Below are 14,301 nucleotides of genomic sequence, written 5' to 3' on the forward strand. Positions count from 1 at the left end.
GCGCATGCGCATGAGGCGGACCGCCGCTCGCCAGCCCGGGACTTGCGGGCAGGCCAGAGCGCATGCGCAAAGAAGCAGGGCGCTTTTAAAGGGGTAGCGCCCCCCTGCTGGAGCCCGAGCCCTGGGGTGCTGGAGAGATGGAGGGTCCTGGGGCAATAGGGGATCCCGGGGGTAATGGGGGGGCCCTGGGGAGATGGAGGGTGCTGGGGGCAGTAAGGGGTCCTGGGTATAAGGAGGGGGCCCTGGGGTGATGGGGAGTGCTGGGGGGTCCTGTGGGTAACGGGTGGCCCTGGGGTGACTGGGGAGTGCTGGGGGGGCCGTGAAGCGATGGAGGTGTTGGGGTTGCCTCAGGTGCTGGAGGGTCCTGGGGTGCCAGGAGCCCCGGGGTGACTGGGGAGTGCTGGGGGGGCCGTGAAGCGATGGAGGTGTTGGGGTTGCCTCAGGTGCTGGAGGGTCCTGGGGTGCCAGGAGCCCTGGGGTGACTGGGGAGTGCTGGGGGGCCGTGAAGCGATGGAGGTGTTGGGGTTGCCTCAGGTGCTGGAGGGTCCTGGGGTGCCAGGAGCCCCGGGGTGACTGGGGAGTGCTGGGGGGGCCGTGAAGCGATGGAGGTGTTGGGGTTGCCTCAGGTGCTGGAGGGTCCTGGGGTGCCAGGAGCCCTGGGGTGACTGGGGAGTGCTGGGGGGCCGTGAAGCGATGGAGGTGTTGGGGTTGCCTCAGGTGCTGGAGGGTCCTGGGGTGCCAGGAGCCCTGGGGTGACTGGGGAGTGCTGGGGGGCCGTGAAGCGATGGAGGTGTTGGGGTTGCCTCAGGTGCTGGAGGGTCCTGGGGTGCCAGGAGCCCTGGGGTGACTGGGGAGTGCTGGGGGGCCGTGAAGCGATGGAGGTGTTGGGGTTGCCTCAGGTGCTGGAGGGTTCTGGGGTGCCAGGAGCCCTGGGGAGCCCTGAGGGTGCCAGCGGGCCCCGTGGGGCTCAGTTGACCTGTTCCTCCTCCCAGGTGGCGGTGGGGATGGCGCTGTAGGGGTCCACCACGAGCCGGGCGCACCGCACTGCCATGGCCAGCAGGAAGAGGCACATGAGCACCACGAAGGCCACGGTGATGCCCTTGTCCACGTCGAGGGCTGGAGGGCTGGTGGCTGGGCCAGGCTCCATGCAGGCAGCCCTCAGGTGCGTAGTCCCTGGCCCTGGGCTGTCGGCCCCAGCATCACCCGGCTCGGTTTGGCCCAGCTTTAAAACATCCCCGCTATTGGTTTTTTTTTTTTTTTTTTCCACAGCCACTTTGCCCCAGAGCAGCAGGACCCCCGGAAGCATTAGGTGCACTGAGCATGCCAGGGCTCAGTTGAACCTTCGCAAAGTGATGGCTCAGATTGGAAACGCGACAGGTGCCCGTGGAGGCTGGGAAAAGCCAAAAGTGGCGACAGTGGAGGGTCTCCAGGTTGCTTAAGAGAGATGCTGGCGGACAGACAGATTTGCACGAGGTAGGGGCAGAGGTAGAGGCTTGGCAAGGCCGTCAGGCACAGCCCTGCGGCCTGAGCTGCATGTACATCTATGCCGATATATATATGTATATGCCTATATATACGTATTAAAGTGCCATATGCACCAGGATCAAATGAGCTCAGCCCCAATGACGGCACATGCTGAAATAGGACCCGCAAAGTCCCGTAGCACCCATCGATCCCGTCCCTAGCAGCCCCAGACATGCCATCTGGGGCTGTTCCTTACCTCCTGGCAGGCGGGCGGACAGACGGACTGGCCACTCTGCCCTGCTCGGTGCCGCTTTGGGGCCATGGCACCATCCCCGGGGGTTCATGAATACTGCAGGAACACGGCGGCGTCGCCTTTCAGGCACTCGCAGTAACCAGGAGAAACGATCTCGCAGATTAAATTATCGCCCGCTCAGGCTGAAAGTTTTTCCAGCGGCTCCTTTGCGCTGTGGGTGAGAGCTCATGGGCGGCAGGTGTCCCGGCTGGGTGCTGAGCACCCTCAGCACCCACCAATGGAGCCAAGGGTGACCCTTTCAGGGCCTGTGGCCCCCCAAGGGCTCTGCAGGGTCAGGCCAGGCGATGGCCCCCCCCCTTGCATAATTTGTCAGGTTTCTGCCAGCGGGACGAAGGGCAGCGCACGAGGAGGGCGCCGCGCCGGGAAGCGAACCGAATGAGCCCGTTTACAGCCAGGAACCCCCTCCCATGCTGGGGAGAGGCGGGGGGACCCCAGCTGGCCCCTGCCACCATCCGGCCCCACTCACGGGGGCTTCTGGAGGGCCAGGCCCAGCGTGTGCTATGAAAATTGGCTATAATTAACCACTTTACCACTTTCCTGCCACAGCCCGACCCCAATCCCAGTCCCAGTCCGCCAATCCCAAATTCAAACCCCATCCCTAAACTCAATCCCATCCCCAGCCCGAGTCCAAACCCAATGCTAGTCAAAATCCTAATTCCATGTCCATTTTCAGTCCCAGTCCCAATCCCCATAGGGTTCCTGTCCTCCGACAAAAAAAAAAAAAAAAAAAAAGCAACATAGAACGTCACCGAAACCGCCCTTTAAGTCTCCCACTGGCCCCCCCCACTCCACACACCCCCGCTTTGGCCACGCCCCCGCCCCGCGAAGGGGGCGGGACATGCCTGGGGTCACCCTACCCTGCTGGCAGAGGCTGTGCTGCCTGCCTCTTTGCTCCCACCCCTCAGCCCTGTCTAGGCCAATGGGGATGCTCCGCCTCGTCTCCGCCCCGCCCCTCTGGACGGGCAGGCTAGGCTGCGCCGCAGCGCCCCGGGTTTTCCTGCGCCGCCATCTTGGCAGTGGCGGCGGTGAGGAGGGAGGAGGGGAGGGGGGGGGGGAGTCTGCCCGCCCGCCCGCCCGCCCCGGTTATGGCAGCCACCGCCGCCAACCCGGGTGAGCTGGAGCTGCTGCGCTAGATGGCTTGCGGGGGGCGCGGAAGCAAGCTGCGGGGGCGACAGGGCTCAGGAGCTCTGAGGGGGGCGTGGGGGGCTGGGGGACCGGGCCGTAGAAGGGCAGGGCCAGGCCAGGCCGAAGGGGGTCGCGCAGGGCGCTGCTGAGGGGTGCGGGGCCGAAAGAGCCACTGAGAGGGGCTGGGTGGGCCCGAGGGCTTTGGCAGGGGCTGGACTAATGGGGCTGTTAAGAGGGGCTGGGCCAGGCCAGAGGGGTCGTTGCGAGGGGACTAGGGTGGACCAGGTCCCGGCGGGTGGTTAGGGGGGCCCAAGGGTGTCGCCTGGGTGAGGAGGGTTGGGGGAGCAGGGCTGAGGGGACGGGAGCCTTGGTCAGGGGCCTTTGGGAGGAGGAAGGGGTGTTCTCTGGGGGCTGGGAGGTTTAGGGGCCTGGGCTGAGCTAAGGGGCTTGGGTGTTGGGTGAGGGGAGCCTTTAGGGGGGTGAAGGGGGGTTATCTCTAGGGACTGGAAATTATAGAGGTCTAGGCTGAGCTGCAGGGCCTGAGTGCTGGGTTGGGGGGCCATTTGGGTGTGCTGGGCTGGGATAAGGGGTGTCATTTGGGGTACAGTGTCAGGAGGTGTGGGGGAGGGATGTCAGGAGGACTTGATGGGGTGGCCCTGGGAGAGCAGATGAGGGAGTTGGGGTGGGGAAAGGATGCTGAGGGACCCAGCTCAGGGGGAGGCTTGGGGTGCTCGGGAAGGGCTTGGAGAAGTGGGGTGGTGGAGGGATTGTTGAATGGGGGAAACTTGGAAAGGGGGCACTATGCTGAACGGCAGGTTGTTTTGGAAGAGGAAAGTGAGCTGGAGGTGCTGGGGGAGAGAAGAAGATGGTGTGTGAGCTAGCGTGTTGGAGAGAAAGATGTTTGTGCCTGTTGTTGCTCCCTTAGCTTGAACGGCTGGCGTGGGCCATGCGCATGCCTCATCCGCGTACATGGTGCTGGGGTCTGGTTTCTCTCATAGCTCCTCTGGCAGGGAGGGAGGCCTGGTGGGACTCACTTGCATTTGTTATCCCTAATGGCTTATGTTGTTTTTTCGGTCTTTTTTGCTATATGTTTCCTTGAGGTTTATTTGAATTGGCTTGGTGTTTTGAAAGGGACTTTTACAAATCTTACCTCCACCTGTTTTTAAACTGCTGAGCAGAATAGCTGGTGCGTGCCTGTCAGAAGAAAGCAGAATATCCTTTCAACTCTTGCTCTCTCAAGTCAGTAACAAAGGGGTGATCCTCTGCCTGGAGGAAGCTGGAAATCTATGATGTCTGATGCTTGCTGAATGAAATTGAATCTTTCAGGCTTTATCAGATTTCTGGCTAAACTGCACTGAAATCAGTATGTATCTGAAATAACCCTGTGTCCGTGAAGTTGTTATGGATTTATAATGTGGTGACTGAGATCAGAATTTGAGCTGCTTGTGTCTTTTTTTGGCTTGTGGTTTCTGTCTGTTCTTGCTTGTGGCTTGAGGCTGGCAAGGTCTCGGGTCGTGTGACTTGTTCAGGTTTATCTAGGACTGTTCAGTATAACTTCTGAAGGAAGAATTTTTCATTCCAACTTGGAATAGGAAGCTTTTGTGGCTTTAAATATCGAGAAAACATGTTGGGTCATTTGTCTGTGGTGATCTTGAGGCAAGGGTGCAGAACTGGTGTCTGGAAATGCGTGGTTGTGGTTTCACATGACAATCTGAAATTCTTCAGCAATCAGAAGTTTGAGTTTGTATGTTAGAAAAAACAAGCGTTCCTGATTTAGCTTAGCAAAAACATATCCGAAATGGAAACTGTCAAACTCGTGCTCTAGTCCTGCAGAAAAATGCACTTTTGGCTCAGAATAGCATCCCATTGAAACAGTGAGATTATTCCAAGTAGTAGAAAACTTAGTCATATGTATTTCTGGTGCCGTAGGCTTAATCAGGAAGTTAGTTTCTCCTCCTGCCAATGTACTGTTAGATCAAGGTTTTGCAGTTTGGTGGACAAAGGATGCGCAACAAAATTTAAAGCAAAAAATTGCTGTTGCTTGTGGTAAAAATGCAAGATGTATATTATGAACCATCTCTATAAGAATTCAGTCAATGAAGGAAGGAAGATGCTCGTTGTTTTAAACTGTTACCATATTATAAAATGTTTATGTAACTGTAGTCTTCTGAGCTGCATGATATTTTGCATATTAGAAAAGTTTTAAACAAATAAATTCACAAGGAAAAGAGAAAGAACTTAACATCTGTGTTTAATATTTATAACTGCAGGCAGACTTACTGACCACTGTTAGCTTAGTCCTTTTAAACAGAGGAAAAAAAATACTAACAGTCGGAGTAAGCACTATATACACAGAGATTATTAGTAAAGAACACTTTCCACAAATAATTTATTTTAAAAGCTGAGTCCTCTCTTCCTTACTATTTGAAAAATGGAGTGCAGAGCTCAAGTGAACACTGAGTAAGGCCCCAAAATGTGCTCTGAATATCCTTGCAACTTGAGCAGGCCACAGGGAAAGATGGTGAAACCAGCCACAAAAATCAGTTGGAACTTCTTTTAAGTGTTCAGAACACAGCTTGTGTTTGGTGTGGCACCATCATGAGGCTTCTGTCCTTCCTCTAAACATTACCCAAGAAAAGCAGTTCACCTCAGAAGCCTGCAAGAGACATGGATAAAGCGTTTCCCCATTTTCAGATAAAGCAACTTTGTTGAAAAATAAATCCACAAAACCTTTCTGTCCTCTCATCTTCCCCAGGGTGCAGTTGATGATTCTTCTGTTAACCAGAAAAGACTTAAATTGTGGAGAATGCTAGGTTTAGAGCTTTCAGTTGAGCCTGTTTAAGCAAGTTTTATTTTGTGAAAAATCTTCTGGTTAGGAGTGAAAAGAGAACAGCATCCTGTAAGCAAGAGATAATACGAGGAATGATTGAAATAGGTTTGCTCTAATTAATGTACAGGTTTTAGTATTAACTTGGATTGTTAGAATGCTTTTGATTTGGCAGGATAAATGCATGATATATCAGCTTTGCTTAAAGCATTTTATGATTATTTTTTCAAAATGAAAGATGCATTCTTTTCTATGTTTTTTGGAGTTAATATTCTGTAATGCTTCTCAGAAAGGGTTCCCATGGGGACGAAAGCACTGAGCTGGCGTTGCATGGGAAGTTCCGACAGAGTTGGGGGGAAAGAAACCTACTTAAAAATAAATCTATTTAAGTACTTGAGATGCAGAAATTGAGCCAGTTTGTAAATATGAAGCCATGTGCGTTGTTCAGACTAAAACCTTACAGTCGTGAATGAAGTTTTCATTAATGAAGCATGCAGTTTTATTTTAGCAGCTGTTATCTGTTCACAAGCTTACTGTAAACTGCTTTGCCTTTTTTGGGAGCTAACTAATGACTGACTTTAAATTAAACATTCTTGTTTGCTAAAATATGTTAATAGTACTTGGATTATAAATTCTCCACAGCAGGAACTACCATTTTTGCTGTGCTTTGTACAATGCGTGGTTGTAGTGGATTAAGTGGTACAGTAACAATGCATTTAAGAGCTGTGGCAGGCCTATCTTAAATCACAGCTCTGAATATCTTCTGTGACTTTATTTCTGAAGCCAGTCACTGTTGAGATGCCAGTAGTTGCAACAGAGTCCTTCCCAGGAGAGGCTGGGTGGAAGTCTGGCTCTGGAGATTACATTCCCTTAGCTGTCTTCCAGCCTATTCTGTTCTGGGATTAATTGTTGGCTGAGTTGTGGTTATGCTTGCACATCTATATTCAGTTACAAATGAGGATCCCTAATTTCTCTGCCTGCTTCTGCTTATCTCTTCTGGCCTTAATTAGGTATAACACATGTTAAAAGCAAGCAGGGATTGATTTGGGAAAGGCCTGGAACAGTGCCCTAACAGGAATGCCGCTTGTTTCTGCAGTAACCCTGTAAAACACCCTGCCCTCTGAGAAAGGTTGACTGTGACTCTTGGTGGCATTAAAAAAAATGAATGAAAGAAAGAAAACGAATGTTTGTCTTGTTGTTCGTTCTTAAGGTTGACTGTTACAAAGGAGTACGCTTGTTGCCTCTTGTCGTGCCAGAGTATTTGAATGATGTGTTTCTTGCCATTTCGGATATCAGTGCATTGAGTCAGAGCTAAGCATCCTGATCTCTGGGAACAGCTAGTCACTGCTTTAAACCATTGATGAGCCCACTGACTCGTACCCACTGACTCGTAGTTCTAGGATGTGAAACCGGTGTTTCATAGGTCATAACAAACCAGATTTTCTTCCTAGAAGCAGTTGACTCCATTAGCTGGGTCTTTTGCTCTTATTGCCTCTGGCTACTCACATCCTTCCCTTTATGCTTGGACCCAGTGGTTGTCAAGGGCAGTTGCAGAAGGACTTGTGTGCAGTGGCAGCTTTTCTTATGATAGACCTTTGGAGCACTGAGTTTACCGTGACTGTGTATGTGCACTTCAGACAAAAACAAGACCAAAAAAGCTATTGTCATGTGCATAGCTTTCAGACCTTGTATTAATAGGTTGAGGACGTTGGTTCCATCAACTGCACATATGTCATTATATAATTGTTATTCAGCCTGTGTTCAGATTGGGGGGGGGGGGAATCGGGGGGAAATTTTGAGCTTAATGTTTGCTTAATGTTTTGAAAGGAGGTTTTGTGCTCATTTAAGCGCTCTAGAAATTCCGGGGAATGAAAAAGCTAGAAGTCTCTCTCTTTTGCCCACCTTTCCCATGCCCTCCCTGTTCTGGGGGTGAGGATGTAGTGGAGAGGCCAAATGGGTTGTGTAAAGGAGTCCATAACTATTTTGGTGCTCTCCCTTAGCGTCCAGAACGAAGTATTGTCATTTACATAACCAAATCTCAAGGTATTCCATGTTCTTTTGCTTGTGAAAGGGCACGTTGTACCCGGAGAGGCAAATATTCCTACGGAGTAGGAAGCTGAAGCATGAGGTAAAGTCATTTCACCATGTGATGCTGCTGTTACGAGATGCTGGCTCTCAGAGTAGGTTCCTAAGAAATACCAAAAGCTCAAATGAGGCCTTTTAAAAACAAACTGAGACGTCCCCCCACCACCGCTGTTTGAAAGTTCATTTGTGCAGAAACAGCACAGTGTCACTTCCTTCCCCTGCCCTAAACCGGAAATTCCTCTGTCCTTAATAAAATGATTATCTGCAATGCTCCAGAAATGCTATTTCTGTTGAAACCGTGGTATTTACATGCATACGCTGAAAAACTACTAGCTCCTTGGGAAATTGCCTAGACAAAAGGAAAACCCTTCTGAGCTGGCTTCGTTGCGCTCGGAGCCATGTTCCGCTAAACAAAGACCTTTCATATCAGCACTCTTTGCGCTTTGGGATTTCACTTAGCAATAAGTGAAAGGTAGCACGGTTCAGGTCAGCCTTCATCTGTGCCTCAGAGGTGCCCAAGCTATCTGAAATGGAGCGGGGAGAGATGGGGAACGTCCTCGGTCCCCATGTGGAGAATGGGATGTAAGGAAGGCCAGGTTCCAATTATTTGAAATGCATCCCATCAGCTAACTTGAGTTTATTCCAGAGAGATCAGTTTCTTGGCCAAGACCTTAAATATTCACGTGCTGAAAACCACTAGTCTCAAATGGCCTTCTGGCTATTAAAAGTTTGTTTCCATACCTGATTCTTTGTTCCCAATGTTTTGGAAACTTTTCTAAGAACTCCTTGTATCCTGTTACTGTAGTTAGTGTGAAACCTGGTGCGCATGCACTGTTGTTTGGGACTGTCTTTTGGCTCTTTGAACTGCCAAGCACTGACCTGGATGTTTAGTGCATATCTTAGTCACCCCTGGGAAATACTATGGACTGTCAAGGAAGATACTTTTTCAGTAAAGCCAGCTACTTGGAGAGAAGCAAACCAGGCAGTAATACAGTATAGCAGCATTACTGTGGTAGAAGTTTTGGGGGTGTGTTTTGGGGTTTTTGTTGTTGTTGTTGTTGTTTTTGTTTTGTTTTGGAAGACATACCACAACTTTTGGAGCACATTTACTGGGAGCTAGAAGTGTTACTGTGAGCCAGCTGCTGTGGTCCAGCTGCACCACAGAGGTCGCTGTACTGTTGCACAGCTCTGCTTTTAGGTGCAAGCAAACTAGTGTCCCGGTCTGTAAGTGCTGCTGTTAGATTGAAATCAGACTTTGGTAACTACATTTTGCTGTTACTTGCTAAAGCCAGATCTATGATGCTGAAAATGGTCTTCCCCCCCCCCCCCCCTTTACCCATATGAGGAATGCAAAGGCCTGTGTTTGATGAGGTGAGAAGTAAAATTGGGCACTGTTGCATAGATGCTTATTCTAGTATAGTCCTCCTTTACTTGTCTAGCAATATCATAGTGGTCTTGGCTCAACTAAGATTTGACTGCCTGGGAGTCTGCCCCTCATTTGTTGCCATATCTGTTAGACTGGACTTGGAATCATTGCTTCGTCCTGCCATTTGTGGCAGCAGTTCATATGTAAGCAGCTCTCAGTGTTGGTGTACCACTTTGCTGCGGTTTGGGAACCTCAGCAATAGGCTTTTGGTTTTGTTTTTTTTTTTCAATCCCATCCCCTCTGCTTTGATAAAGCAGAAGTGGTTTTTCTACCTTCAAGGCAGTCTGCAGAGCTCAGTCGGCAAAGGTTGTGGTGGAGATGCTCTAGCTGGAGCAACTCTTCTGATTGCAGTCTAGCAGTTGGTTGTCAGTAAACTTCAAAAAACCACAGCCGTTTAAATGAGTCTAGAGATGACTTATTTCAGAAACATGGAAAAATGCCTTTCAACCTGCGTTCAAAGCTCCATCTGATCAAAATAAGTTTACGTAGAGGAATGTTTAACGCAGCTCTCATGGCAGTGTGTTACAACATGATTTCAGTTTAAGCCATGCTGAGTAAGCTATAAACAACTTTACAGAGCCTGTTATGTGTGCTCCTAAACAATTGGAAGTAGGAAAGAGCCTACCTGAGAACTGGAGAAGTAAAGCTTGGTGCCTGCTACCAAACGCCGCTTTCCAACCTAGCGTTTTGGCTCGTGAGGAGCTGAGAAATCTCTGCTCGTGTTGGCTTTGGTAACAGTTGGGAGTTCCTGGTGAAGTATATGGGAGGGGGGCATTCGTACTGCTTGAATACGGGCACGATTTCGGAGCCCAGCCTGCCCACGCAGCCAAGGAAGTGGTTCAGGGTGTGCGATTATATAGAGGGCCAAGGCTCTTAGCTTTCGTTGTGGAAAAAAACCATAATGTGTAACAGGCCCGGGCCTGTAATCTGACTTGTAAGGACAGTGCCTTGAAATTCTCCGCTTAGACACTTCTTGCTTTCCCATGCACTGGGAAGGGGTTATGTTCACATCTTTGAGTAGACTTTTTTTCCCGCAAATCTTCTATCTGAGTGAAACCTCTCGTAGAGGTTATACCGCAGAATTAAATGGTATGATCTCTAAAGGCTCACCAACTCCTTGCTCCCTGCAAGCATACCCGCCTATTTCTTCTCTCAAAAAAATATCGGTTGGGTTTTCTGCCGCTTATGCAACTTTTCTCCATTGAAAATAAAAGCTTTTTAGCTGCAGCTTTATTAGTGGAGTGAAACATCACAAAAAGATGGAAGTTGTAACCGCCCCCTTGAAATATTTAATGTAGAAAAACAAAAAACCCTGTGGCACACAAGTATGTGAAGTCCTAATGTTGTTGCTGTGAAGGTAGGCACCAGGTGGGCTTTGTCTCTTGTCTTGTCACAGTGATTAAATGCTTTCCTCTGTGCTCTGTTCTTGTGAACTACCTCCTCCTCCTCTTAGAAGAAACATAAAGGTAGTAGAGGGCTTGATATGGCATGCTTTTCTGTTGCCTTCTCAAATCTTTTTCTCCATCTTCTCCTTGTTCCCATCCAGGTCCCCACCACCCTAATCTTTATACCAGGAAGGCGTTTCTGATATTGATGGCAGCAAGAGTATGGTGCTTTTCGCAAGAACTTAATTGTCCCTTGTGGTTTTGAGGAACAAAAAGAAGTAGTGTTTTTCAGATTTGTCCTGCTCCCAAAAGTCAGCATTATCAGAGATAAGACCTGCTGCAGCCCTATAAAGGATGCTGGGTGCATCCACGATAGGTGTTTGGATCAGTGCGTTTTTGGGGAGAGTCATCCCCACCTCCAGTGCTCGCATTGTGGAGTGGTCTTGCAGCTTGTGGGCTGGATCTTTTTGGCTGAAACTGAACTGGAAGATGTTCTCCAAACACCATGAGGTGCTCAGGTCATGGGATGAGACCAGATCTGGTTTAAGCAGACCTCCCAAAGCCTGCTGGATGGGCATCGGCTCTTCGGCATCAACTTTGAAGTGAATCTTTTGAGATAGAAAGACCTGTGGAGCTTAAAATAGATATAGTGTCATTTAGGGCTGCAACTGTTGTTCTTCTGGTCTGAGTATGTGGCTGTTTTGGAAGTGCGTAGGCAGAGACTGCTAATTGTGGTGCACGCAACTCAGTACTGCCAAAGGATAGGAATGACTGTCTGAAAGATCATGGCTCGCAAGGTGCCTTGCGAGCATCTTGGTTAAATCTGTGTGTCTCTACGGCTGGAAAATGCACCCTCTTCTAGAAGTTGTGTTAATACTGTTAGGCAAACTCACAACTGTTCTCCTCCCCTTCTGCTTACTCATTCCACTAGCATATGAGAGTTGGTTCAGCCCTTATCCGTGATCGCATTAAGCTCCTCCTCTGTTTAAAAAGGAGACCACGTCTTTTAGTTTAAGGATCTAAGCTCTTGAGCTTATGAAAACGGCATGTGCTCAAAGCTTGAAATGGACCCCTGGTGCAGGCTCTGGAGAGACACTAGATGAAAGGACTGGAAACGCACAGTGCATAAAGTCTATCCACTTCAGATGCTGAAATGCTATTGTTTTTAATGGGAGCTATATGTTGTGAATGCTATACCATCTGAGCTCGAGGGAGAGTTGATATAACACTGGTTTGTTTATTATTTCTTCCTCCTCCTGTTTAGAAATGGCATCAGATGTTTCCTCCCTGGGTGCAGCAGTCGGCTCTGGGAATCCTGGACCAGGTACGCAAGCTGGAGGAGGCATCGCTCAGAGAGCCAACAAGAGGCGCCCTGGGTGAGTGTGGGTTGTGGGGTTTTTGTTTGTTCGTTTAGTGTGTGAGTGTGAGAGAAGTGTGTTTTTGACAAAGCATTGCTCTCTTGGAAGAGTGGTCAACCTTCCAATGAGGAAAGCTGGGTACTTCCATGTGAAAAACAGTTGCTTGGTTCCTTCAGGTACATCATATTCAGTCCTTTTACTTTGCGGTGATATCTTTGAAGCCAATCGTAACCCATAGGGCCAGAGTCCTATATTGCATATAAGGAGAGGGGATAAAAAGTTGAGTTGCAACACACAGGAGAACCGGGGGCGTTTACTGAGGATTGGGAATGAAACAGGAGTCAGTGAAGCAGAGAGGCAAACCCGTTGCTCCAAGAGATAGAGAGGAACAGAGAATGTGAATGTTGGCCTTAAACTTTTGCAACTGCCCTTTCTCTGAGAGAGGGTGGGGGAAGCAGCAATGTGCTTGTGGTAGGTTGTTTTGTTTTGTTTTTTTTGCTAAAAATGCCTTTGTAAATTAAAAGGATATTTAGTGGCTTCTCTTAAATTCCTGCCACAAGCAATTTGCTCTTATTTTCAAGCTAACTAAAATCTCCCTCCCTCCCAGTTTCTCAAGTTTGCTTTCCTCAGCCCGGTTTGCTGATGCTCCCACTCCCCTACAGCTCCTCCCACGCTGTCTGCTACTTGTTCCTCGCACTTCGTTTACAAACGCGCATGCTGCTGTGCTGCTTCTACACGCCACTTTCTTTTCCGTGCTGAAAGGAAGTGTAGTGGAAAAACCTTGCCCCATCCTCCCACGTACGCTCAAGTTAGAAAATGTTTTCTGTCCCTGTTACTGCAAACACAGTGACGTTGTCTGCTGTTGAACTAAGGGCACTAACTGTGCAGGTCACTGGGCTGACCTTTAACTTTTAAGGTATTCCCCACCCCACCCCCCTTTTTTTTTTAAACCCAAACTTTTGGATTGCACATCCGTCCTTTGAGCAGTGAGGAGCAATCATGGCAGCTGGCTGGGCTTTAGATCATTGCTATGAGACCCAGAGCGTTTGGAACAGAAGGTTACAATGTAGTAGGTGCTCAAAGCGGGCCCTCTCTTTTGAACAGTCTCCTTGCTCCCTTTCTGATTAAACACCTAAAGGAAGCCCTCTCCTAAACTTCCTGGATTGTTTCATGTTGCCACTTGGGATAACTTAAATCTTCCTTTCAAGAGTCGTCTGCATCCCCGCAGGACAGTTGGAAAAGCATCCTGAAAAGGAGAGACTGCCTGATTAATTATTCTTTTTGCTTATGTTTTTCAGGCTTGATTTTGATGATGATGGAGAAGGGAACAGTAAATTCCTCAGGTGAGGGAGAACTTTGCATCCAGAAGGTCCTGTTGTGCGGTCTGGCTGTGCCTCTGCGATCCCCACCAGAGCAGGAATTTGCTACTTGTATAGCCTTTCCTCTCCAGCAGTGCAGAGTGAAGCGGGGCTCTGAGGGAGACAGTGCTCTGCTTCCTTAAACTCTTCCTTTTGTCCTAGTCAGCAGTATTCCTCCATCTTTGCAGCTGATGCCAGAGCAAAGCTGCAGTGCGTGTGGGGTCTCTGGGTCCCGAGAAGGGGTTGTGGCCAAGGGGGAGGGATCCTGTTACTGCTTTGGATGCGGTCTCCACCTCAAGTCTCTCGGTGCCAGCCCTGCAGCAAGATGAGGTGAGCAGAGGAAGCGAGGCTGTGAGCCCTGGACTGAAGGGTTGAAGTTGTGTCGCAGAACTCAGTGGTGATGTTACTCTGTGTGATACCAGCGTTGCAAAAGATTAAATATGCCCTAGACATGTGTTTCTTAGCTCTCGTTTGCTCTGAGGCTGGTCCAAGCTGTTTTACAGAGAACTCCCTATCCCCGAGGCTGCAAACAGCTCCTCCTCTCATAACATGTATGGAATGCAGAAGAGTTGAAAGACCTCATCTAATGATATTGGAAGTCCATGTGTCACAGTCTTTTAAAGATGACTGTTGAATGGCTTTGAGATGAGCATGAACCTGCTGAATGTAGGATTTACCTACTGGGAGCCTTTGGATGAGGCTGTTGATGTGGAGTAGCCGTAACCTATTACTTTGTGTGTGACTGTGCTTAAAGTGCTGAGGGAGATGGGGCTCTCCTCGATACAAATGTCAGGTAGAAAATGTCTTCAAGATACTAAACTAATTAAACTGTGGCCTTTTAACTAGATAAATGAAGAGTATGGTCCTGGGTTGCCTCTGCACAGCAAAGTTTCTCTTTAGTACCAGGCTCTTTGTGTGTAATTTATTAACCTTGTTATTCTCCCAGGGACTTTGGAAAAG

General features: G+C 49.1%; 1 protein-coding gene across 23 annotated transcripts in view; it reads left to right on the forward strand.

Annotated features, from left to right (window-relative positions):
- Window positions 1-60: 60 nt before the first annotated feature.
- Window positions 61-14,301, forward strand: part of ARNT (aryl hydrocarbon receptor nuclear translocator) — a 33,521-nt gene continuing 19,280 nt past the window's right edge. For 6 of the 23 annotated variants that reach the window (XM_068922467.1, XM_068922472.1, XM_068922471.1 and 3 more), the window contains exons 1-3: window positions 3,662-3,770; window positions 11,890-12,001; window positions 13,282-13,326. In XM_068922467.1, the coding sequence (XP_068778568.1) occupies window positions 3,677-3,770; window positions 11,890-12,001; window positions 13,282-13,326 (251 nt within the window). In that variant the 5' untranslated portion in view covers window positions 3,662-3,676. Of the gene's footprint in view, window positions 127-992; window positions 1,163-1,269; window positions 1,474-2,731; window positions 2,888-3,158; window positions 3,229-3,661; window positions 3,771-3,905; window positions 4,266-11,626; window positions 11,756-11,889; window positions 12,002-13,281; window positions 13,327-14,301 lie in introns of those variants that run through there. The other 17 variants (XM_068922487.1, XM_068922473.1, XM_068922481.1 and 14 more) reach the window with 15 other exon arrangements.

This window comes from Struthio camelus, chromosome 30 (assembly GCF_040807025.1).
Source record: "Struthio camelus isolate bStrCam1 chromosome 30, bStrCam1.hap1, whole genome shotgun sequence".
Classification (NCBI taxonomy): domain Eukaryota; kingdom Metazoa; phylum Chordata; class Aves; order Struthioniformes; family Struthionidae; genus Struthio; species Struthio camelus.